The sequence below is a fragment of the Symphodus melops genome (genome assembly GCF_947650265.1).
Source record: "Symphodus melops genome assembly, chromosome: 7".
NCBI classification, from domain to species: Eukaryota; Metazoa; Chordata; class Actinopteri; order Labriformes; family Labridae; genus Symphodus; species Symphodus melops.
The window spans coordinates 195,103-222,019 of NC_136697.1; the positions used below are offsets into that span (position 1 = coordinate 195,103).

The 26,917-nt window shown below is 43.6% G+C and overlaps 2 protein-coding genes across 3 annotated transcripts in view; one reads left to right on the top strand and one right to left on the bottom strand.

Moving 5' to 3' along the window:
* Positions 1-26,917, bottom strand: part of LOC306826662 (uncharacterized protein) — a 242,344-nt gene that overhangs the window by 69,730 nt on the left and 145,697 nt on the right. The window lies entirely within an intron of this gene.
* On the top strand, positions 21,880-24,120 carry LOC306826661 (uncharacterized protein). Its single transcript, XM_079348118.1, has 7 exons — positions 21,880-21,987; positions 22,189-22,315; positions 22,494-22,782; positions 22,895-22,985; positions 23,062-23,178; positions 23,268-23,343; positions 23,446-24,120. The coding sequence occupies exons 2-7, from the start codon at positions 22,210-22,212 to the stop codon at positions 23,766-23,768; spliced, it is 1,002 nt and encodes a 333-aa protein (XP_079204244.1). The 5' UTR covers positions 21,880-21,987; positions 22,189-22,209; the 3' UTR covers positions 23,769-24,120.

Here is a 26,917-nt window from a genome sequence, read left to right on the forward strand (position 1 = left end):
CCCTCGAGGGGGAGGACGGTGGGGACCTGAACTTACCAGGTCAGCCAGGCCGCTCACCAGGAAGTGCAGAAGGGGGGGAAGAGTTTATGTCTTTGACTGAGGTTTATAGGCTGAAAAAAACTAATTTCGAAGGTAAATGACATCATCACTGAATGAGTCACCAATGATAAAAAATGAAAAACGTTCTTTATAGATGTTTTTACCTTTTACTGACTGCTCTGTTGTTTCTTTTGTAGTGAAGCAATGTGAGGGAGGGGTCAATGGCTCCCTGCAAACATTGTGGGGAGGTGGGAACTGATGAGCTGATGAGCTAATGACTCTCTGATGGGGGGCAGTAAGTGCCTTTTCCGGGCCGTAAACTGTTCCGTCTTCAGCTGTTATATCACTCACTCTGCAGGCATCTTTTTATTGCCGCAGTTAATTTAGATGTGGTGCCATAAGGACAGGTTGTCTTTCCCCAGGTCCTGGTTTCTAAAGACCTGAATCAGTTGCACAATAATCCCACTGTGGGCCTCCTAGAAGTAAATACGATGCAGGGAAAGGTGAAGGATCGCTTTTTGGGCTGGGGTGGTTCGGCAATGTAAAACAGAAGTGCGCAGATTGTGCCTCCCGAAAAACTTAAGGTGCCGCCCCTTATGCTCCCCTTTGAACAACGAGAGGGTGGCTATTGACATTTTGGAGCCCCTGACAGAGACGACAAAAATAAATATATTTTGGTCATAGGGGATTATTTTTCTAAATGGACAGAGACGTTCCCTCTGCCCAATCAGGAGGCGTACATCACTGCTAAGATCCTCGTGGAGAATTGACTTTGCAAATTTGCAGATTCATGATCAGGGGCAGTCTTTCAAGTCTATTCTATTTAAAGATATCTATAAACTTGCCAAATGACTAATTATGTGGCATTTTACTGCGGAGACAAAGAGTCCAGGTCTCCAAGATCCAGGTCTCCGAGGTCCAGGTCTCCATTTTACAGACCCACCAGAGGTGCAAGAGGTGAGATATGATAACATGGTGTTTTATTTAGTTTGATAGAATGTTACGAAGATTGTCTGAAAATTACATGCTACTAGACAAGAGCATCTGCTAATTTGTGAGAGGAGATTTAAAAGGAAATAATGTATCTTTCATTTTGTACACAAACTATTTACCAAATGAATGTTTGTATGACATTTTACTGTCATTTTACAGAAGCAGAGTCCAGGTTCCCAAGATCCAGGTCTCCAAGGTCCAGGTCTCCTTACAGACCCACCGGGATTGCAAGACGTGAGATATGCTAATATGGTGTTTTATTTTGTTTGATAGTATGTTACTGTCACGCCCTCCACCTCTGCCAGTGGGTAGTGGCAGCTCTCTCCCTCTTTCTCTTTTTCTCTCTCTCTGCTCTTAGGAGGGCGTGAACTCGGCTGGTGGTGCCAGGACGATCAGGTGTGGCGAATTGCTGATCAGCGGATGAGACGCAGCTGATCGGAGTAAGTGGCTGCAGCAGTTTGCCTTTAAGCAGCCTCCAGCCTGCTATCCAGTGCCGGACCGTGTTCAGTAACAGTCAGTACTTCGACCGCTGTACATGCCTCGCCTCTACGCTTAGCTGTTCTGCTTCTAATACCCTGTTCTTCTGTGCAGTTGGATTCCCTGCAGCCACGGAGCTCTTCAACTCCGCCGTCTCCACTCACAGCACGGAGCTACTCTGCAACACCCTCGGATTCGTCACGACTGGTCATCGGCAGTTCAGACACCACCAGCCTTGCTTCCCCCTCCTTTGTTTATCTCAGCTAAGTGTTAGTTTGTAGACTTACAAACTCGACTCGCGTTTGAGTCCTTTGTTTTGCCTTCGCTTTTGTTTGTAGCATTAGCTTACCTCGTGTTAGCACGACGCTTTAGTTTCACTTCGGCTGTTAGTCGCTCTTTATTTTTGTCAGTTAGTTTGTTATTACCTCGCCTGTATTTAGCGGGTTAAGCGTCCTCAATTGTGGTGTTATTTTGTAAATAAATATTATTTTGTTACTTCGGTCTTCCGTGTCTCTCTGTTCTGCGCTTGAGCCTCAACACGTCCCGTAACAGTTACTAAGATTGTATGATTATTAGATACTCATGAGAGACAGAGATGGGAGCAGTTTTCTTTCCTGTTATTCTTTCCACAGGCTTCTTTACATTTTGCAAAATAGAAAGAAAGATTTGAACCTTCAATCGCTATTTGGTTGACAGACACCTTTTGCAAAGTGTTTGCAGTGGAGGAGAGGTACAGCGAAAAGGCGGGCAAAGGGACAGGGCTGTTGTGTCCGAGAGGTCAAGGCGGTTGACTTGAAATCCATTGGGTTCACCACGCGTAGGTGGGAATCCTGCCGACAACGTTGTTTCTAATGTTGCCTCTGCTGAGCTGTTGGAGTTTGATCCTGGAAAGCAGGTCAGTTGCTCACAAAGACAATACTATCTCCCGAGCGCTGACATGCTCGCCTACCGCGTCAATCCCATGACACCAATCAGCCTCTGATTTATTGGATGGAAAGTGTCCTCTGAGCCAGATCAGCTGAGAATCTTACACACAGAATCTGTTTAGCTGTTCAACATATTGTATCGTCAGCGAGTGCTCTACTCATGAGTTACGAACAATGTCATCTTTGGCCTATCGACAGCCGGAGGGCCGACTGTCTTTTTCTGGCCAGCACAGGGGATGTAGCTCAGTGGTAGAGCGCATGTTGGCACTTCCTTTCAGTTCTGGCTTTATTTTTAAGACATGCACAAATAGGGCGGGGCATGAGGTTCAGCCTTTTCAAGATTCTTTCAAAGCTCTATCTGGAGATGTAAAATTTGATGAGAGTAGCAAGCGAAGCTTGCACCACAGCTTCTGCACAAGGCTTTGCTTGCTTCCTGCCCGTAGTGGCACAGTCATGACATGGGCTGGGAAAGGTGGCAAGGACACCACCAATGACACTACATTCGTGACAACGAGGACTCCAGGGTGTCCAGAGCTGCTCGGGACAACAGAGGACAGCTCAAAATGTGGATACGCTTCACGAATTTGCCTGTCATGCTTTGCTGTCACAGTCTTCTCTGTGCCCTGTTCTTCTTTCGTTCTATTTTCGTATGTCCCGCCTCACGCAGTCATTGGCCTGTTCTTCTTTCAGGCTTGAGCCAAAGAAACTTCATTCATTTCGTCCGTCCGACGTAGTTTCAAAACTCGGTAAAACTCAAAGTAATGATGAATGAAATCCTCCATACCCCATACAAAGCTCAATACAGGAAAATAAAGAGCATTTTACTCATGGTTAGCCGTTTTTTAAAACCTTTATTCCTCTCGTTTTGTACCGTGAAATGTACTCAACGGCAGTTACAGTAAATGAAATCTTGTCTGATAAAGACTGTAGAATAACTACATTATTTATTTGTATATGTTATTTAACAGGACAGGTTGTAATTTAAAGAAAGTGGCTGTGTTTAGTATGGCTGTTTAGAACGGGCTTTTTACTCATCAACGTGTCATATAAGTGAACATTCTGTCACTGTGCTTTGACCTGCTTTATGTGTATGTATGAATGAAAGCTCTAGTATAAAACACTATACAAACTAATATTTATAAAATAGCTCAAAAGAATTAAAGCAGATACAGCACAGTAAAGCATGACATGATTAAAGATGTGTAATAATAGTGAGTGAGAGCAGACACAGCACTCCTCCCTGCAGTCAAAAGTTGTACTCGTCATTGTCTCTACTCTGCAGAATGGACTTCAAGCCTGTCTTCAGGACCATGAGTCCTCTGTCCTCCGATCTCCTTCTGAGGCCTTCTCCTGAGGCGCAGCAGCTCGCCCAGCATGGGGGGGGTCTTTAGGATCAAGTCGGCCGATGAAGTGAGCAGGGAGGCGGAGGCGCGTGTCTTGGAGGCCGGAGGTGACCCCGGTAGCCGTGAACTTTTGCTCTGTGCCAGTGAGCTCCAGTTTGGCAAATACCGGAAGAAAACACTTAAATGGCTCTTGAGCCACAACGTGGGTTACGCCTGCAGCGTTCTGGTCTCCCACCAGACAGAGCACGAAGGCCGTCATCCAGGAGCGCAGGATGCGTGAAGGCGTGCTGTCGGTGAGGGGCATGGACGCCACGTTGGTGGGCTTTGGGGCGTACGCCAACTGGACATTCCAGGCCCTCTTTGAGGATCCGTCCAGGGAGACGACGACGTGAGTATTGCTGTCACGGGAGTGTTTGTGTGTTGATCATCTGAGACAACGAACGCTGGTAACATGAACTAACATGTGCCCTGTTTTATTTCCTGTGTGTAGCTACCTGCAGTGGCTGAGGACTCAGAGGGTCAAGGACGGTTCCCGGATGCACCGGCTGCAGTCATACATGCGGGGCACCTCCTCAGGATCAGCACGTGGTGCAGCAGCCGGCTCCATCGAGTAATCACAGCTCAAGACTGGAGGCGCACCAGCTGCAGGTTAAATTTATAAGACCACAGCATGCATTCATTTCTTTTTCCTTTCTCACAGTCTCCGGGGAAATCCTTGACCAGCTTCTCCTGGAAGTTTTGGAGGAGGTCGATGAGTGTGAGTATTTCATCCATGCAACAAGTTTATGTGAACGTGTGAGTTATAACAGAGTGAGAACCACAAAGTCTGTGTTTGTGGCAGGAGGACCAGCAGCAGCAGGAGGAGGAGGAGGAGGAGGAGACGCAGCAGGAGCAGATGCACCTGCACCTCCGGCCCTGAGTTTCGGAGCAACGGTTAGGAGATCTGATGAAGTTGATGAAGTTGTTCTTGTGAACATTGGGATCTTTACACTGACAGAATTCTGATCTATCCTGCAGCTGCTGCCAGCATCCTGGAGGAAGCTCCTCCCTCAGCAGGACCACGATTGGCTGGGCAGGGCGCTGTTCACCAAGGACAGCAGAGGGGCGACAGTGCTCACCAGCCAGCTGCGTCTGTGGTGGAGCCCCCCAGAGGCCAGGCCCCTCTACACCCAGAAGCCCTTGCCACGCCTTCTTCCTCAGCCGGTTCTTCCTGTGGGCCCCCTACAGGATGTGGGCATACAGGCTTGTGTGCCCCAACTGTAAGTGCAGGTTGACCGGTGCCGGGCTGTACAAGACCGTGAGGAGGGTGCTGGAAATGAACAGCTGGTACTTCATGGGCACGGAGTACCTGGAATGCTGTTCATGTCACAAGAAGTACCTCGTGGCCCAGCTGGATTTGGCAGTTTCCAGCCGTCCTCACCTACAAGTAAGCAGATACATTCTGAGTGTTTAACATGTCTGTGTTTCTCCCCCTTCTGTCCCAGGCTGTTCTGCGACAGCATGGTCATCTGTCAGATGAAGCGGCAACAGTGCGTCGCGTCTCCGCGCCACTCTGATCGAGCAGTGGATCACGCGGAGCATGCTGTACCTGTCGGTCATCAGCAAGCTGAGAGTCCCGGGTGCAGCACCAGCGCGGGACGTGACTGTCTCGCCCATGCACCCAATCCCCACCCGAAACTGGCTGCTGTCCGTCTACGTCAGGGAGGCTCTCCCACAGCTAGAGGAGACTAAGGCCAGGATCACATCGGTGTTTGGGGACATCTTAAAGATGGACTCCACCAAGAAAGCAAGCGTGATGTTGTGATGAAAGACATGATGAAGGGAAAACGTGGACACGCACAGTGTAGAGTGACAGTTTGTGTGTGTCTGTGTTTCTCCCCGCAGATCACCAAGAAGCTGGCGGGGCACCAACGTGGGCAACGAGCACGGGCAGGTGCTGATGTCCGTGCTCACCGACTCTGAGGGCGAGGATCTGTTGCCCATGGCGGGTGGTCTCATGTGGCGCTACAGGGAGGCAGGACAGCGCCCTCCTCGCATCATCTACGTCGACCGGGACTGCTGCGCCGCCTTCGGGCAGTGCAATGTGCGCAGCGAGCTCTGAGCGGGGGGAGGGGTCTGAAAAAGATGTCTACCTTTGTTGTGTCGTTTGTGAACTGACAAACGCTCTGTGTCTCCTCCAGGTGTCGGCCATGTTGGCAGAGTGGGACCAGCTGGTGGTGCGCCTGGACATGTGGCACCTCATGCGACGCTTCGCCAGAGGTGTCACCACCGACAGCCACCACCTGTACGGGCTCTTCATGGCCAGGCTGAGATTTGCCATCTTCGAGTGGGACCGGGCCGACGTACACCACCTGCAGGGGGCCAGGCGGAGCGAGGAGGGGAGGGACACTACGGTGAAGCTGACGGCCGACGAGATGGCCCGCCACTGCCATCGCCGGACGATATCGAGTGGCTGATCCAGGAGCAATAAATATATATTAAATAGGTCTCGAATTGCAACCCGAACCAGTTATTTTTGAATTATTTGCATGTAGACCTAATAAATTGAATTAGGGAAACTAACAATAACAACGAAGCTTGCACATATGCAGGAATGACACAATAAAGCAAAAGCATAAATAGGCTGTTTTTGTGCACTAAAAATGGGACACGGAACCAATTGTTGGAGCCAGAGAGGTGGGGGGACGTAATTCACTGTCGGCACCCCTACTCAAAAGTTTGTTTACCGGTATGTTGAAAGCATGGGCGTGTAGAGAGAAAGAAGTCAATTTTACTCCACACTCTCTAACTTCAAGCACCATGGAAACAGTAACTTTACTGTGCAGTAACACGGATGTGATGTAGGCTAGTAATACAAAGCATGAGTACAGTAACTGACACGAAACAAAGCAAGAAATCCATAACGGCTTTTTACTGTGTTTCTGTCATGATCTAGGGTTGTAGTGCTTTCCACGTGTTGTCAGTTTTCCCTGTCTGTCTGCTCCTCCTGTGTTCTCCCTTCCCCCCTTGATTAGAGTGGTTGCAGGTGCGTGCACAGGTGTGGATCATCTCATCAGCTCCTGTATTTAAGCCGGCTCTCTCCATGCAGCCGGCGCCAGATTATTGTCTTCACCTCGTGGTGTCGTACCTCCAAATCAGGCTCTCCAGAGTTTTGTTTCTTTGACTTTTAGATGTCTCCCTGCTCTAACACACCTGCTTTAAACCAATGTGTTGTCATCAAGCGCTTCAAAAGCCTGAAAACAAGTCACTCATTGGATTCAGCTGCGTCTGAGCAGGGAGACCTCTAACAGTCTGAGGAAGACGGCCCTCCAGGACTGGAGTTTGACACCCCTGGTCTAGTGTATAAAAGGGTTCAGGGAATGATAGTCGGGGCTCAGACTTCATGAACTGACCAGGTATCTGTCTGTTGTCAGGGACACGTAGTGTTGAACCCAGAGACTCTGTAACTTGTATTCTTGATTCATCAGGTTAATAAACTCTGTTAAGCTGAAAGAGACGTCTTCAGTCATTCCTCTCATCCCATCAAAAGAATGCACAGAGAGATTCAAGGTCATTATTTAAAGGAGTCAGATTTCTTTTTACAACATTTAGGTAAATGATTAAAACAGCCAACTTTTATCCAACAATACTCTTTCAAATGTGGCGTAGCTGTGGCGTCTGCAAACGTGTTAACACGTTAACGTGTGAAGGCACATCATGCACACATGCAACGCCACTTGTGCATTGTGCCAGTGTGACCATTCAAAGTCTGTGGAAAATGTAAGTGTAGTGTCAGACGCTGGTCAGATCGCAGGCATCTTTGCAGGCGCAGGGTCCACGTTGGTATGAGTGGAGTGCATGAATTTAGAATGGATTCACCCCTCATACACAAACACACACGCCACGCTTGTTTGTTTACGTTGTCTATAGTTTAGTTTATAACAGTTGTTTGATTGAGTTTCATTGATCAACTTGATGTTTCTTTGTTAAATAAATTCTGTTATAATTTAAAGAGCAGTTGTTTGTGATTCCTGTGTAACAGCATTGTGATATAGGCTGGGTGAAAGGGCTTTGTGTTTGGATTTCACACCTTCAATTAAATACAGCTTATATATGAGCGAGTGCTGTGTTCACATCAGCATATGTAAAGTTTATAATCACATTCAATCAATAACAAAAACAATTTGTAGAAGGTGCAAGTGCCGATCATTCACCTTTACATTGTATGGGAGTCACTCGTAAAAACGGCAAATCTGTACAACGTATTACGGAGAGAGAGAGAGAGAGAGAGAGAGAGAGAGAGAGAGGTTGTTATAGAAAATACAGTGTATGGTGCGAGGTTTCAGTTCTGTTTTTCTGCTGTAGTTTGTCTTGTCTTTTCTCCCCCTCCCTCTTCTGGTCTTTCTTCCTCCTGCAGGTATGTGAGTGGCAGGGGGTGTGGCTGGCTCCTCCAGGCAGCAGACGAGACGCACCTGACTTCAATCTCATCAACTCCTCCATAAAAGCCTGGCTGTCACCCAACTACTCTGCCAGATAATTCAGTCTTGTTCGGTAGTGGTCACGTTTGCTCTCAGTGAATAGCTTTTGTAGCCTCTCGTGGATTTTGTGTTTTTGGTTTTTGTGATTTTATGGACTGACTGTGTTTTTTCTTATCTCTAGTTCTTGCTGTGTGCCTCCTGCTTGAGTTCAACTCGTCGGTGTCCCCTGTCTTCCGGATCTTCCAGCCAGCCAGCTCCCTGCCCTCACTGCCTGCTCTCTTTTGTTTTTCCCCTTGGAACATTAAATATCTTTTTGTCTCTGCATTTTGGGGTCCGCCAAACGAAAACGTGCAGGATGCTCCTGATGTGAGGTAGTATTTAAGGTTTTTGTGGGTTATACAGGTTTCAAAGAGGCAATTAAATGCACAATATTTGAAAGTTATGGAAGATTAATCTAAATATAACAAAAAGAAAATGTGGCTTTTAAGAAAAACCTCTGTATTAAACAGCCTCTCTTTTCTTCCGTTCATCTTTTGAATGAATTGTCAAACATTGCTCAGGACACGCAAGCTGCGTCTTCTGTGGCTCAGGCTGTTTCACATCAGACCGCCGTCCAGTGTAAGATCAGACCAAACGCCCTGGTAAGAGAAGCAGTGGTCAGGTCCTCCAATCCTCCGAGGACGAGAGAGAGAGAGAGAGAGAGAACATGAGAAAAAGGAAATCCTCAGTTTAATGTATAATATGTTGGTGAAAACAGGGAAATACCTATTAAAAGACATAAAATCTTCATTAATGATTATAGATACAAAATAAAAAACATGAATATATAATTTTGGGAGAAACGTGATCTTTATGCCTTCTGTTATTGAGCCTGTCTGTCTCCTCTTAACCACCATAACAAGCAGCCTGTTTTTGTAGTCTGTGTCACGTTTTGTCAAGTTATAACACAATTTATTAATAAGCGTCATTAAATGTACAACATGATCAACTTGTGATTATATTGCACGACCGCTGATTGTTGTTTGTGTTCACGTTTCTGTCAGTCTCTTAAATCAGACAGAAGTTATATTAGATCAGAGCTTACTTTAGTTTTATCCTGATATCTAGAGAAATATTCTACCTCATTATACAGTATTATAAGTTATATTAGATCAGAGCTTACTTTAGTTTTATCCTGATATCTACAGACATATTCTACCTCATTATACAGTATTATAAGTTATATTAGATCAGAGCTTACTTTAGTTTTATCCTGATATCTACAGACATATTCTACCTCATTATACAGTATTATAAATATCAGGCTGCATGGTGACATGTTAATGTCTGTATAACACACTCTTTACACAGACTGTAAACATGTACACATCAGTAATTATACAGGACAGATTTATAGTATTTAGCTTTGTTTTTGTCCTTGATACTTTTTTAAAAACCTTACCAGACCTATTTATTATTTACTGAAACATAACAGTCAATGAACGGCATCTATGAGCTGATTTTAATTATTTTCTTGGTTTTAAATACAATTCCACTCACAAAAACTAAATAATAGTATTTATTACTTGCCGAAAAAACTGCAAAGCTCCCTTAGAGTCCACAGGTGCGTGACATTAGTTTACTGCAGATAAAAAAACAGCTTTCACCAGCTCAAAAAACACGAAAACACTGAACAGAGACTTCACAACGTAACTGCTTATTTACCAAGAGCTCTACGTAAGATCCGCGGCTGTCAATCATCGCCATGTATGACGTCAAATCCCGTTTTTTAACCTCAAATAACTTATTTAAAACAAACTTCACAGAAAAATGAGCACTTGAACACCATGTAGGGTGATAATATCTAATGATCACAGCAGAGTTTAGGTTTGGAAAAAAATTATGTGACGAGTATTTTAACTTAACAGTTTGACCCAAGTCCCGTCTGTTATCATTGAGGAGGCGGGGTTTATGACCTATACTGCAGCCAGTCAGCAGGGGGAGCTCTAAAAATAAAAGCTTCACTCCAAAGTGGACCTTGTCCCGTCCATTATTTTTACAGTCTATGCTGGAAACCAGCTCTTTGAGAGAGCTCTGTTTTGGGGTGTGTGTCCCTGGAGTTGCAAAGACCTCCCCCTCCCCCATGCCCCTCTCTTCCGCAGGGTGAGCCTAAGCGAGTTTAGGTCATAGTCAGCTTGAGATTCCATGGCAACTAGACAGTTTGCGCCATGAGAAAAGCATGGATCCGGAGACAACACAGCGGTGCGGTATCAATATGATCCTGAGTCCGACACTGAGGCAGAAAACTCTCCCGATGTAGAACGTAAACCAAGATTTCAGGGAGATGTTTCTGAATGTTAAGTTATCAACTTCATGTCATCTTTACATTTTTTTCGTACGCTGGCCTAAAAGCAAATATACTTCTTAGACTTGTAGACTAGAACGTGCTGCAGCCTACTGTGTTTATATACCTTATACTTAACAAAAAGCTACAAGCAAATGATGCATAATGTTCACGGTTTTTTTTGAGTCACATTGTGCGTGTTGGTTTTCTTAGAGAAGGGAGAGAAGAGACTCGGGTTCAAATTGAACAAACCAGAAAGTTTAATGAAACAAGGAAATACAATGCAGATACCGAGGGCGTTGTCTCAGCTGAGGGTCGACCTCGCTGACTCGCACGTCAGCTACCAAAACCAGAGAGTAGACAAGGAATGTAAGAAATCACAGGATTATATACAGTAGTAAGTTGCCTCCTCTAAAATGTTTGTGTGCTGTGTCAGCAGAAGTTTTAGCAGAGTGGGGTGATGTTTGTGTGTTAGTTTCTGATAAAGAAAGTGTGCTTGAGGTGCTGCACATGGAGACGACAATAGAGAGAAGAAGACACGTCCATATATTAGGCTACTACAAAAAAGTTTAAAGAGCATATTGCAGGTTAAAGACAAAACTTAACTAATCATAGGAAAATACGTTAACAATACTGTTTTTAAAGAAATTCAGAAATTAATAACCCACAGGGTCTCCTGGAGACATTTTAGTACGTATTAGAATAATAGGCCTCTTTCTACTTATACTTTGTGTTTACTGCAATAATGTATTGTTGAATAAAGGTTTGATCCCCAAATACAAAGGAATGATTAGATGTCCATTGTATGAATGATTGTTCACATTTATACTATATCAGTTATTATATCATGTTTTACTTTAAGTGTTTTAATCTAATTGTTTGAGATTTTAGTTCAGAGGTTAAAGGTATTCTATGAAGAGGGCTTGCAGAAGTGAGTGCACATTCCAACATGTGTTTTTATTTGGCCCTTTTAAACTGAATCACTCACCAAATCAAACATAGGTTTAGTTTAAGGCTCTGAACAGTTAATCACTCACCCACTTTTATATAAGTTGAGTGAGCCTTGATAGTTAATCACTTAAATGGTTTGTTGCTTAAAAGGAATTGGTTACTAGACTAGATGTCTGCTTGTGATAAGAAACAGGCCAGGTAGGATGTGTCTTCCCCTACAGAAGGTGAAAGGATTCGGGAATATGATCCACCAATGAGAGAAGGGGAACCACTCATCCGAAGACGCATAATTTGGAAGTTGCCCCAATCGGAGAATGGAAACCGCACATTCTTGAATGCATAATTTGGTTAGATAATCTCTGTCTAGTGGATAAAAGGGTTCAGGGAAAGATAGTCGGGGCTCAGACTTCATGAACTGATCCAGCATCTGTCTGTTGTCAGGGACACGTAGTGTTGAACCCAGAGACTCTGTAACTTCTATTCTTGATTCATCGGGTTAATAAAATTGTGTTAACCTGAGACCTGAAACGTCTTCCTGTCATCCCTATCTTCTCAACAACGAGCACGTGGAAAATTAAGGTAACTAAATTCAGGAGTCAGATCGAGTAGATTGAGTAGAACAAATAGGTGATTTCTTAACATACGTTTTCGCAGGGCTTTGCTCTTTACATCCGCATTCGGCTGTGACGTAACGTAAGGGAGTCCCGCTGAATCCCTGTCTGTTTAACATAGAAAATCACGGATCCGAGTGTCACTCCCGTCAATAAAGAGGGAGAAAATATGTATTCCTTTACATATAATGGTCCACTGGCTTATTATTCTGAACCTGTTAGATGTGCTAGAGAGCAGAAACAGGCAGGATTAGAGGAATAACGGCCTCAGGAGAGAAGCTGTGGTGTGAGGAGAGACCCGGAGCAGGCGTCCTGCTGAGTGACAGGTGTCAGCTCGCCATATATGGGCGAGTGCTGTGTTCACATCAGCATATGTAAAGTTTATAATCACATTCAATCCATTAAAAAACTATTTGTAGAAGGTCCAAGTGCCGATCATTCACCTTTACATTGTATGTGTTATGATTTGGGTTTTTGTTAGTGTGTGCACTTTTGTTGTTTGCTTTCCCTGTTGGTCTTCTCCTCCTGTGTGCTCCCCTTCCCCTTGATTACAATTTGTTTCAGCTGCACAACCAGGTGCAACTCATTCCACTACTCGTCAGCTCCTCCTCTTAAACCGGCTCTCTACATGCAGCCGGCGCCAGATTATTGTCAACCCTCCGTGGTATCAGTTCTCTAAATCAGGCTCCCTTGTAATTTGATGTTCCTAGTGATTTGCTTGTACTTACCCTCCTCTTGTTCTCCCTTCGTCAGCTCCCAGTCCAGATCTACCTGCCTCTTGTGTCCTGTCGTCAAATCGTGTTCACTTGGATTTCACCTCACGCGTGCTGGATTAGGGTTGTTGGAGAGTCACTTGGATTGTTGTCTACACTACGCACCTTGGAGCTTTGACTTTTGCTCTTTGTTGTCACCGGTGTCACCTTCCCCGTTTATAATAAATTGTTGTTGTTATCGGTCCTTGGTCTCGCGCTTGGGTTTTATTCTGGTTCCGTAACAGTATGGGAGTTGCTCGTAAAAACGGCAAATCTCTACAACGTATTACGGTGAGAGAGAGAGAGAGAGAGAGAGAGAGACATTAAACCCGATGCCCGATGTGCAAATGCAGCACTATGTCTTTATTGTTTATTCCTGATGCAGCCCAGTGCTCACATTGTTATAGAAAATACAGTGTATAGTGCAGGATGCTCCTGACGTGAGTTCACAGCGCACGTCCACTGAACGTAATCCACACAAACATGCACAACAGCGCACACACTCCACAGTTTAATGTGTGCACATATATTAGGCTACTACAAAAAGTTTAATGTTTTTATGGGATAGAGGACCGACAGAGCTTGTGTTTCTGTTTGTTTCCAAACCGCGCACGTCTTTCCCCACTGCGCGCACACACACACACACGCTCTGTTGCAACAGAGTTGGATTTATAATAAATCGTATGACTACATATATTAATACAGACTGTCCGGTGTCTATTACGCTCAAACTAGAGAATATAACAGAGGATTCCAGCAGATCAAATCATTAAACGCTTGTCTGCGTATATAATATTTTATGTTAAACAGCCAGAGATTTAAATCATTAATAAGGAAACGCTTTTGTGTCTGATGCCGAAATATTCAACGTGTCTGTTCGATCGTTTCTGAGGTAGTGGGAATAATTCACCAAAACACACTATGAATAATCAAGCCACTTACACTATGCACCCGAATGTGCGCCGCGCAAGTTACAAACTATTGCAGGGAGGCATCCTGTCTGTTCTCACTCACTACCACGTATCATTACACCTCTTTAATCCTGTTTTAGCCTGTTTTTTGTGCTTTAATTCTTTTGTGCTGCCTTCTAAATGTTTGTTTGTAATGTGTTTCATGCTCTCTGTGCAAGACAAGTTCCCCCAGGGGCAATAAAGGCTTCATTCATTCATTCATACACGTACGCATAAAGCCCATCAAAGCAGAGTAACAGAACACGACTCCCTTATGTTACGTCATGACGCGTTGTTGAAAAAAAGTGAGTTCTAAACAGCTACGCTAAAAACAGCCACTTTCTCCTCTAAATTAGATTAGAGCACTTATGTTTTGAAGAAAAAAAAAAAAACTTACGTTTTGAAGAACATACAGAAAATTGATGTACTTATTCTACAGCCCTTATTAGACAACATCAAGCGTTAATTTACACTTTTTAACCTGCAATATGCTCTTTAAATTCACAAGAAATTTCATAAGGATCAGTAAATCTTACACCACCTTCATTGAACTCTGTAAGATAAGAAACAGAAGACTTCTGTTTGTTCATAAGTTGATTGATAACCTTCCAAGTGGACCTGATATCAGTGGAATATTCTTGAAGTCTGTTGCTGAAATATGTTTTTCTTTGGCTATTCAAATTAAATTATATTTATTTCTTCATGTGTTGAACTTTTTTGAATTCAGAGGTGTCGGATTGGTAAGAAACCTCTTACATAACTTATTTTTTGTTGTTGCGGATTTATGGAGGCCGGATGTATACCAACGTTTTTCATTGTGTCTTTTTTGATTGTACCAATGGAAAGCACAAACGAAAAGCCAAATTAAAGGAAGTCTTAAAAGTCTGATATGCAGACTCAGCATCTGAGTAATTATAAAAAATTAAATTAAATAAATGATTTAAATAATCAACGTACAGCGCCTCCACAAGGTTTGCACCTGACGTCATTCACGCAAATGTTCTTAGTAAATCACCTGCAAAACGCCCACAAGCCAAACGTGCAAACTTTTGCGGTGAACACGCAATTTAGTACTCTTTAATTGAGATCTTAGTAAATCTGGCCCTTAGTTGTACTATTCACTCAGTTAGTGAAGATATTGTCAATGGCAGATGATTTAGTCACTCTTGTCGGCTTGTTAATAAGATAATAAAAATAACTGGAAAACAAAATATATTTAAGAAAGTCAGAGGTCCGAGCCTGAGAATCACACTTGAGTAAATCAAGGTTAACGTCTCGTTGTAGAAAACACAATTTTCTTTCCATATTTATTCTTTCTAATGTTGACCCAAGCATATCATTAAAACTTACTGAGTCTGTGTCGGGAGGCCTGTAAACACATCCAATGATAACATTTCTTCCAATTTCTATAAAAAGGGTTTCAACATCACTCCTTTAAATTCATGGATCAAATCTTCTCTAGCACAGAATTGTAAGCTGGTATAAACATACATTGATACCCCTCCAGTTCTCTGTGGTCTACAACGGTGAACTGCCTTATATAAAAGGTATAACGTATAACATTTCTGTCGAATCAGTCAGCCAGGTTTCTGACAGGGCGATAATAGAAAATTCATGATTAAGAGAGGATAAATAATTAGTAAAGTCATCATCATTTTTAGGAAGACTACGAGAATTCAAATGACAAGTGGAATAGGATGAATTTGAAAAACCCTCATATAAACTTTTAAATTTTTGGACATTATGAAATTCACAAGTGGTAGACACATTGCTGTTAAGTTTAAGACAATTTGAATCTGGATCAGTAGAATCCGTATCATCATCAGTTCTGTTTAAGTTAAAAGGGTTGAAAACATACTCAGGACAGAAGTCCTTTAAGTCTACGCCAGTTAAAAATTCAACAAGTTGCACTTTAAGCTGCTCGTCATGAACCTAAAATTGTGCATAGAAGACTTGAGCACTTAGTTCTCATGGTGGAAGGATCTGTGAGTTTAAAGGAAGGGGGAGAAAAAAGCTCTTGGGCATGTAAGAGAGGGGAGCACAGTCTGAGGCCTCTCACTGAGGACATCCAGCAGCCAGTTGCACAGGGAAGCGCTGAGCCCCAGCTGCTCCAGTTTGCCGATCAGCTGCTGAGGGGTGATGGTGTTGAATGCTGAACTGAAGTCCATGAACAGCATTCTGACGGATGAGTTTTTGGAGTCCAGGTGGGTGAGGGCTGGGTGAAGAGCAGAGCAGATTGCATCCTCGGTTGATCTGTTGCCCCGGTATGCAAACTGGTAGGGGTCTAGGGTGGAGGGAAGGGAGGATTTGATGTGGGCCATGACTAATCTTTCAAAGCACTTCATGATGATTGGGGTCAGTGCAACGGGTCTATAGTCATTTAAAGTGGATGGTGATGGCTTCTTTGGAATGGGTATGATGGTGGTTGTTTTGAAGCATGCTGGAACAACAGTCTGCCTAAGAGAAGTGTTGAAAATGTCTGTGAAGACATCTTTGAGCTCCTCTGCACAGTCCTTCAGCACACGGCCAGGGATGTTGTCTGGACCTGTAGCCTTGCGGGTGTTGATGTTGGAGAAGGTTCTGTTCACGCTGGCTGCAGTCAGGTACAGGGTCTGGTCGTGGGGAGGAGGGGTGGTCTTCTGTGCAGGCATGCTATTGTTTGCTTCAAACCTGGCAAATAAGCTGTTTAGGTCATTCAGCAGAGAGGTGTTGTTGTCACCGGTCTGTGGCTTGGGTTTGTAGTCCGTGATGGTCTGGATACCACGCCACAGGCTCTGCGCGTCTCTGCTGTCCTTGAAGTGTCTGGTTACTTTAAGTGAGTAGCTGTGTTTAGCTTTCCTGATGCAATGGGACAGGTTGGCCCTCGCTGTTCTCAGGCCGACTGCATCCCCAGCTCTGAAGGCGATGTTCCTGGCCCTCAGTAGCCCGCGTACCTCTCATGTCAGCCATGGCTTCTGGTTAGCCCGGGTGTTGATGGTTCTGGTGGTGGTGACATCGTCAATGCATTTGCCGATGTAGGAGGTAACAGTGTCAGAGTACTCCTCCATGTCTGTGTGGTTGTTGTAGGTGGCTGCCTGCTTAAACATCTCCCAGTCTGTGGTTTCAAAGCAGTCCTGAAGTGTGCAGCAGAAGCCCCCTCTGGCCACACACATACCTGGTGACTTTAACCCTGGGTCTGTAAGCTGGCAAGCTGTCTGTAAGCTGGCAATGCCATGTGTCTAGCCAAAGAGGAGCTCATTGAGGGCGAGTGAGCTTTTTAAAGACCCTAAGGAGGTCCAACGTGTACAGGAGCACCAACTTGCTCAGTCCTGTACCAAAGACTTTGATTTGTCGGCTGCTGAGGCCGAGCAAGGAGAGAATAGTGCCGTTCGGTCTGTGCCATTTGCCTCTGGCACCCATTGGGAAGCCCCGTACGTGGGGGTACGCCCTACGAACTGCCGGCACAAAAGGTCGATACTTCCTGGTTTTGTCGTCTTCCCGAGCTGGGAGGAAGTCGGGCCCAGCTTCAAAACAAATTGCAACATCGACCACCAAGGCCGTATGACCTCTAATCATCAGCAGGTCAGGGACTCCCACCTTACCGTCAGGGGCAGTCAGGTGCCCCTCGGGGACGGCCTTCCATCCGAGACGCCTGGCCTCCCTCCCAAGAGCCCGGCAGACTTTGTTGTGGTTCAACATGCGGTTCTTTCGGAGCTTCGGGCACAGGCTTATGACATGTCGCATGGTCTCCCTGCCGAACCCACACAAGCGACATTGTACGAGTGTTTTTCTACCCGGACGTCCCCTCGCCCCTGACGCTAGGGTCTTTAACATGTTGGTCCGAGCCTGCAGAGCCAGAATGACATCGGATTGGAAGCGTAGCACCCATGCAGGCTTTAACAGCCAGGCATTGCTGATCTTGTCATTGTAGAAGACTGACACTCCCAGTCCTTGGGAGGTTAGGCCACACCATCTCGCAAATTCATCATCCCGCCAGGCAGAGGACGAAACCGCTTTCAGCCCTCCTGCCACCAATACTTTGCAGGCCTTAGCCCCGTCAACAGGAGCCCCTGCTGTCAACTGAACCAAGTTCCTCATCTTGGTAGGGAGGGTGGCGCTGGAAACCACCCTTGTGAAGCAGTCCTCTGATGCAAACATGCTCACCAGGCGACGGAGGCGAAGGGCTGGAATGAACGAGCCTAGTTTCACTAGCCCTAAACCCCCATCACGAGGCCTGGAGTAGAGCAGACCATCCGCGGTAGCCAGGCTTTCACGCTCGTACGTATGTCCCTGTCACAGACGTATGTTTTAAAGAGGACAGTACATTAATAACACACACACAGATGGGAAGCATTAACAGCAAATGAAAATAAAAAATGAAATTCATTTATTAAACTCTTCTACTTCATCCTCACACAAACCTAAAACAGCACAGCAGAAACATTTAGCCCTAGTTATTTCTTAGCGTTACTTGTACATGCAATGTGCTATAAAATCTTAGACACACAATTAGGAAATACAAACAAAGACACGCTCACCTTCAAACTTTGGTGTCAACAGCTCCAAGTGCCACGCCGCCAGTGTCTCACCAACAAAATCATCCATTAAATATCTATAGAAAAACAGAAACAATCATAAATCTTACTGTTCTGACACTCTAGGAAACACATTTCTGTTATTTCCATCTCAATGACAGTGCTGCTATGACTCCTTCAACCTGTTAAAATGTAATTTAAAAGATTGTGTGTAGTTATACCTTATACTGTATGAAGTTAGCCTTTAAATGCTTAGACGTTATGATCAATACAAGCCTTTCACTGAAAGCCTGTTCTTAAATCAAGTGTCATATTTAAACAGAATAGCTTCAGCTCCCTTGACCTGTCCAAATGTTCATCTAGTCTGAGATCAGTCTCTGATCAGAGGGGAGTCACCTCACACCATGTTTAACAGTGTTGCTGGCTGCTGACATAGACACACAGTCACAGGCAGATTATCATGACATGAAACTGATTGATTATAAGCAGAAAGAGGCCTAATAATCTAAGTGCTTACTGCAATAAAGTTTCATCACCCGGTCCAAAGGAAAGGTTTGATATCTACAGTTTGAATGATGTTTGCTTACATTTATATTATACCAGTTGTTTTATCATGTTTTATTCCAGGTGTGTGTGTGTTAATAAAATTGTCTGACTTTTCAGTAAGGCGTTTGTGTGAAGAGGGCTTGTAGAAGTGAGTGCACATTCCAACATGTGTTTTTATTTGGCCCTTTAAACTGAATCACTCACCAAATCAAACATAGGTTTAGTTTAAGGCTCTGAACAGTTAATCACTCACCCACTTTTATATAGGTTGAGTGAGCCTTGATAGTTAATCACTTAAATGGTTTGTTGCTTAAAAAGAATTGGTTACTAGACTAGATGTCTGCTTGTGATAAGAAACAGGCCAGGTAGGATGTGTCTTCCCCTACAGAAGGTGAAAGGATTCGGGAATATGATGCACCAATGAGAGAAGGGGAACCACTCATCCGAAGACGCATAATTTGGAAGTTGCCCCAATCGGAGGATGGAAACCGCACATTCTTGAATGCATAATTTGGTTAGATAATCTCTGTCTAGTGGATAAAAGGGTTCAGGGAAAGATAGTCGGGGCTCAGACTTCATGAACTGATCCAGCATCTGTCTGTTGTCAGGGACACGTAGTGTTGAACCCAGAGACTCTGTAACTTCTATTCTTGATTCATCGGGTTAATAAACTCTGTTAACCTGAAAGAGACGTCTTCAGTCATTCCTCTCATCCCATCAAAAGAATGCGCAGAGATTTGAGGTAATTATTTAAAGGAGTCAGATTTCTATTAACAACATTTAGGAAAAGGATGAAATAGCAACTTTTATCCTTCAAAACCATCCTCAGCTCAGTCTGTATATTGACTGTTCACAACATATTCACACACATAGGTGACTACAAACAAACACAAACTCACAACACTGATGTACACTGTAACACAGGACCACGTACAACTACGCATTTGTGATGCTAATCGAATAAGCCGGCTAAACTGTTAGCCTAACTCGTGCTAATACGTTTCTCTTTAAACTTCACAGAAAATTACGTTTTTCAACAAACAACTTCTGGAAGGACTATACACTTTAATCTAACACCCAGGGCAAAAGACACGCCACTTTTATTCTATTTCTTACCTGAAAAAGGCTCTATGAGTGAAGGAGATGAGACACGTTCCTCAGCTCAATCTGTATATTGAGTGGTGTCATCATTACTGCCGTTACGCCCCCTGCTGGTGTCTCCTGATAAATACATCAACACATTAGAAGAACTTTCACCTAAACCACATAAAAACACAACTTAAAGAGCATATTGCAGGTTAAAAAATTTTTTTAATTAATATTTTGTATAGTCTGTTAATGGCTGTAAAATAAGTAGGTTATTTTTTTAATATATTCTACAACACATAAGTGCTCTAATTGAGAGGAGAAAGTGGCTGTTTTAGCATAGCTGTTTAGAACTCGCTTTTTTTTCAACAACGCGTCATATGACGTAACGTAGGGGAGTCCCGTTCTCTGACTCTGCTTTGATCCGCTTAAATCCTATGTGGTAGTGATCGACAGAGCAGACTTCGGATCGTGTTTCTTGAGTTTCTTACGTATTTAATTCATTTGGCCAGTCATTAAGATGGTTAATTATTGCGTTTGTGCTGGATGCTCGAATACAATCTTAACGGGAAATCGAGTCCACTGTTTTCCCAATAGAAAGAGAAATGGCGTTAGCTTTCGTGCCTGGGTTCGTTTCGTACAGGTTAAGAGACGGGACTTTATTTCTTCGTCGGTCACAAGAAACACCGTCGTCTGTGATGCTCATTTTCGGCAGGAGGATTATGTGCCTGGCGATATGATGGAGTTTAGGATGGGTTACCGGAGCCTGAACCGGGTGAGACTGATGGCGGGTGCGGTCCCGTCAATACAGGCAATGACAGGTTCACCAGCAGTAGCAGCTAGCCCGGCTCCCGGAGGCAGAGGTCAACAAGGATCTGTCAGAGAAGCTGCCCGACGGAAACGCGAACTGAGCACCGTACGTCTCCATTTTTTTCAAGTGGATATACGAATGTCAACTGGTAGAAGAACGTTTGTTTAATAACTAATAATATCGAAGCCTTCAAGCTAACTTTAGATAGCATCAGGGACATGTGCCATGTAAGCTAGCACCTCTCGGCTAGCATCCCCTGAAATCAGGGACAATTAAAACCATCAGCTATAAGAACTTTACAACTACAGTTACCCGTTAAATGTGATGTGTGGCTGTAGTAGCCTTCACCTGTAAGTGTGTTTTTTGTCCATAACTAAAAGAGTCTAGACTTTGAGAGAGCTATACAGCAAGTCTGGGAACGTGTCGTTGCTCATTGCGCAATGCAATGACAATCTAAAAGTTAAATTGATAATCTGTTCTACGGTTTTACCAGCAAATTATGTGCTGTTAGTAACTGGTGAATCTCTATTTGCCATGTTTTCATTCAGTGTGATGTTTGTGTCTGTCCAGGTTCTCGGAGATAACGAAGCGGCGCTGGCTGAAGCCAGTGCCTCAGGACTTGTAGTTCCAGAACAGGAGTGCCTTTCTCCAGCGGATCCTACACCATCAGTGTTACACTGTGGCTCTCAGTGTAACATCAAACCCCTCTATCGTTCAATGGGTAGGACAACTTTACTTTCTCAAAATGTAATGTTGATAAACATTACTATCACTAAAAGCTTATATATACACACACACAACTCAAAACCTTATTGAAGTGAGCCCTGTAAAGGTAGACTGTTTTTTTGGGGGTTTTTTTTGCAAAGCTGTTACATTGGGTTTTATAGCTGTCTCTTATATATATATATGACTCCAAATATGCCTGCTCTCTTTTTACCCCAGCTGTCCAGATGAGCCCCAGGATGGTCAGTGTGGGAACTCAGACAGAAATGTCTGAGATACATACATCAACTCCGTGGCCCAGTCCTGCACACAGAGATGAAGATTCCTCCTCTGAATGAACGAACCTGGGGATCAGTCATGGAGCGGAGAACATGAGCGAGATATCTGATGGTGGGGAAGCCATCAAAGAGCTGCTACAGGAATCTCGTGGAGATCTCAAGTAAGAATTCTTGATTTCATTTTAGATTCGGAATATCAATGAAAAGGTAAAAGTTCATTTCCATTACTATAAACATTTTGTCCGAACAAAAGGCAAGCAGGTTCAAAGTTTTTTACATTTCTTGTTGCATGAGAAGTTTATGGACATAGCCCACAGATGGACTTTAATTCTGAATCTGAATTATCCTTCATGATAATGTTATTCAACAAATTGTATTATCAATGTGTGTTTTTTTCTTTTCTTTCAGCCCTGCTGATAAGTTTGTTGTATGCAAAACCCAGCTGATGTCATTGTTCACTGTTTGCCCTTCGTGTTGTGGGGAGACACAGGGTCACATAGAGCATCAGGAGGGAACATACATAAAAATACAGCAAGTAAGAGGATCACTGCCATCAACAGTTAAAACATAAACTTTCATGTACAACATGTCAATTTTTATGTTTTGATAGAATTAGGATAATTTCATTTCTTTTATCATTTTTAATTGTTAACTCACTGTGTAAAGTTTTGTAACTTTTCTGCTTTTAATGTATATCTCCTCGGTGTGTGCAGCCTGTGGGTATACGCGGTTATGGCAGAACCAGCCAATGCTGCACCGAAACATGCCTGCATGTAACCTCCTACTGAGTGGGGCCATCCACTTTTCAGGTTGCATGGCAACCCAGACAATAAGGATGTTAAAACTGTTTGGGCTTCAATGCATCGGTACAAGCACCTTCTTCCGCCATCAGCGCCTGTACACCATCCCCACCATCGTAAAGGCCTGGAAGACTGAGCAGGCAGAGCTCATCACTCAACTGAACGAGATGGGGGGTGGGCTAATCCTCTCTGGTGACTGCAGGTACTACACATTAAACTGTATATAGAAAACGGGTATAAACAGTATTTGAAGATACAATATATTGCGTTGTGTTTGTTGTTCAATGTCTTAATGACACTTTTGACATGTATAGGTCAGACTCTCCGGGACATTGTGCCAAGTATGGCACATACTCTTTGATTGAGGACAGAGTTAACAAGGTGTTCGATCTTCAACTTGTCCAGGTAAGGATATGCTATCAATAAAAATGTTTTGCTACCTTCTAATTCAACTGTTAGTAACGTGTCCTTGTTTTCAAAGAGCTCAGAGGTCCCTAACAGCAACTGGTGTGAGTTGGAGGGTCTGAAGCGCAGCATGGAGTTTCTGAAGGAGAAGCACATGGAAGTGGCAACTCTCATCACTGACAGAAATCGTCAGGTACATAAACCAAGGATAAAACAATCTGCATAATAATTACACAGGATTTATATTTTCTTATGATCAATATGTTGTGTCCTGCTGTTTAGGTTTCCAAGTGGGTGCGGGAGGAGATGTGTCCAAAAGGAACCAGGCATTTCTTTGACATCTGGCACACTGGGAAAAGTATGTATCTCAATGTTTTCTTATTTTTTTCCCAATTGTTATGTCAGTAATGGTAATAAGATGCATATTATTTTCCAACTTGTGTTTCTGTACTAAAAACAGGCCTACAAAAAGCTTTGGATGCTGCTGCGAAGGAGCGGGAGTGTGAAGACCTGAAGCTGTGGAGGCCAGCTGTAGTGAACCATCTATACTGGACTGCAGCTTCCACTCCAGATGGGGATCCAGATGTGATGGCAGCTAAGTGGGAAAGCCTGGTAAACCATGTTCAGGACATTCATGACCATGGTAATCCTGCATTCCCCAGATGTGCACATCCACCTCTGGAGGGAGAAGCGAGGAACATGGAATGGCTTGAACCAGGTAGAATACACCTTAATACATGCTATACACCTTTGTATAGCATTTGTTGTGTAGCTGCTCTTTGAAGGCAGTCATAAAGAGTTGTTAAATTCTTTTCTTACATGTTTTAATGCCGGATCTACAGTTGCCGTCAAACTGGAGAGTGTGGCTACGAGAAAGGCATTGGTGAAGGATGTTCGGCAGCTGTCCCCACAACACCAGACTTTCTCCCTGGAGGCGTTTCATTCCCTCATCCTCCACTTTGCACCCAAGCACACTGGATTCTCTTTCCTTGGGATGTACAGCAGGTATGTGATACTTAAACTAATGCAGTCTAACACAGCAGCATGAACAGTACAAAAAAATATTTTATAAATGTGAAACGTCTGTACAATTTGTTTCAGTTACAACTTTTAAACTGCATAATCTATTCTTCTATTTTATCAACAGGCTTCTGTTAGCTGCTCTGCATTTCAACCACAAGGTTTCGCAAAGGTGGATGGGTAGTCCGCCCTGTCAAGGAAAAGCCATCATACGGTAGGCTGTCTGCTTATCATATAATATATTTTTTTGAGCCAGTGAAAGTATAGCCACAGTGAAATTGATCAAAACATCTTTTTCCTTTCTCAGAATATGCATTTTCCCTGATGAAGTCACTGAGCGAGAGCTACAGCGGATCCCCACAAGCACTACGGGAGGCCAGTGCTAGCTTGACCTCCACTGCACCTTCCCCTCTTTCCTCATCGTGCCAAAGGGTCACCAAGGATGAGGCTGTTGGACTGTATCTTGAACGGCATTCAAGATTTAAAAAATGACTTTAGACCAGTTTCTTAGCATTTAAAATTGTTATTGCAGTCCACCATTAGAGAGCTGTTTTATAAAAAAAATCTTTTCCTTCTTTGTCAGTCAAATCCCTTATGGATATCTGCTTTGTTTACAAAATGTAGAAATACTGCTATTTTTTGATCCCTCAATTTTCTATGCATTCATGTGTTGTTGTTTTTTACTGAACTGTAAATGTTTAACATAAGAGCATGTTAATAGTTTTTATTCTCTGATCTTCTTCACAGGTATAGTCCATTTTGTTTGAGAATGTTAGACTAAGTTACATTTTGTTATGTTTGCATTTCACAACACCTACACGCACCACTCATGCACATCACACACTACTGACTTTGACAATTAATTAGGTCTAATTCGAGTTAAAAAAGCAAGTTGACTAATTGTTCTATTCTGGTTTAATAAATATTTTTTTTAAACTTAAACTTGGTGTTGTCTCCCATTTTTTTTGAGTCGGGTCATGCGGTCAGCATGGTCAGCTTTTTTTTTAAAAATCACCGATTAGTCCAGTTAGTGATTGTGTTCCTTTAATTTTCCTCCAAAATCGGCCATTGAAAGCCTTTATAAATCCCTCCCTCTTCTGGAAATTGTCTCCTGATGGCAGATACAACACAGGAAGGTAAGGGCCTCCTAATGTGTCTCCCCAGAATGCCATAGGCCCAGCGGATCACCTGCCTGTAAGCTGTGTAACGATACTGCCTGGGGATAGGGACAAAATACTTACAATTAAACTTGATCCTATTATTTACACAAAAGCACAATTATAGATTCTGCCCTACACTTACTCATGTCTACTGGCCTCAAGGGGACCATGCTCCTGCCTGAAGGTCATGTATGCAATTTGCAGTACAAAGGGGTTTAGGCAGCAAGCCTCAAAAGCTGGGTGCTGTGTCAGGCATGTTACGTCTGGCTCTCGCCTGGGGGTTAGATTTTCCACTAACGCCCAGAAGGCCCTCTCCTCCCTGCAGCACAGACTCTCCACTGCTGAAGCCATGGGCTGACATTTCCCACACAAGCACCTATCAAACAAAAGTTACAACTGTTATCCTTCTCTGTCTCTACGTTCACTATTGTGATTGCTCAAAGCGCACAGCGATTTCAGGCATGTCCGATTATAATATGGAATTTACGCGGCGCACAGTCTGGGCGCATAGCGGATAGATTATGTGGTTTGATTATAGTGTATTTTGGCTGAACTATTCCCACAACCTCAGAAACTATCGAACAGACACTTTGATGTTTTCTTTAATCTCCAGACACTGGAGACAGTATATGTAGTCATACGATTTATCATTTAATCCAACTCTGTTGCAAGAGAGCGTTTGGGTGTGTGTGTGTGTGTGTGTGTGTGTGTGTGTGTGTGTGTGTGTGTGTGTGTGTGTGTGTGTGTGTGTGTGTGTGTGTGCGTTGTGGAGAAAGACAGAACACACAGTTTGGAGCGTTTGGAAACAAACAGAAACACAAGCTTTACTTCTGTCAGTCCTCTCTCCCATTAAAACACAATTTAATTGTAGTAATATATGTGCAACAGCTGTGGAGTGTGTGCGCTGTTTTGATGTGCGTTTGGATTACGTTCAGTGGACGCGTGCTGTGACGCGCAGGAGCATTATACAGCACCATACTTTATTTACTATTTAAACAACAGGGAATAAAAAATACATAAAGACATTTGTGCTGCATCTGCACAAGCTGTAGATCTCTCTCTCTCTCTGTCACTCTCTCTCTCTCTCTCCCTCTCTCACACAGCGCTGTGGCACCATAACACGTTTAGCCATTTTTACAGGGCAAGCCCATACAATGTAAAAGGAAATGATTAGCACTTTACACTTAACCTACCAAGACTTGTTGGTTAAGTTACTGTATATGATTACACACTTAACAAAAGCTTGTGTGTGAAAACAGCACTACCCAGATCGCTAGCTAACACCGCTCACCAGGACACCTGCTCTATTCTCCACTGGTTCTCCTCACACCACAGCTTCTCTCCTGAGGCCTTTATTCCTCCTAATCCTGCCCTGTTCCTGCTCTCTATCACATCTAACAGGCTGATAATAATAAGCCAGAGGACCATCATATGTAAAGGAATACAGATTTTGTTCCTCTTTATTGACGGGAGTGACACTCGGATCCATGATTTTCTATGTTAAACAGACGGGGATTCAGCGGGACTCCCTTACGTTACGTCACAGCCGAATGTGGAAGTAAAGAGCAAAGACTAAAATGTCTCCAGGAGACCCTGTGGGTTATTCATTTCTGAACTTCTTTAAAAACAGTATTGTTAACGTATTTTCCTATGATTAGTTAAGTTTTGTCTTTAACCTGCAATATGCTCTTTAACACGTCTGTAAATATAGCAAGAGACTATAATATCTTAAGTCATTTCTCACCATCACAC

Coding starts and splice junctions, on each gene's coding strand:
- LOC306826661 (XM_079348118.1), top strand. CDS start 22,210: ATGCAAAACCCAGCTGATGTCATTGTTCACTGTTTGCCCTTCGTGTTG. Junction 22,783..22,894: donor ATCCTCTCTGGTGACTGCAG/GTACTACACATT, acceptor TGACATGTATAG/GTCAGACTCTCCGGGACATT. Junction 23,344..23,445: donor CATCTGGCACACTGGGAAAA/GTATGTATCTCA, acceptor TACTAAAAACAG/GCCTACAAAAAGCTTTGGAT.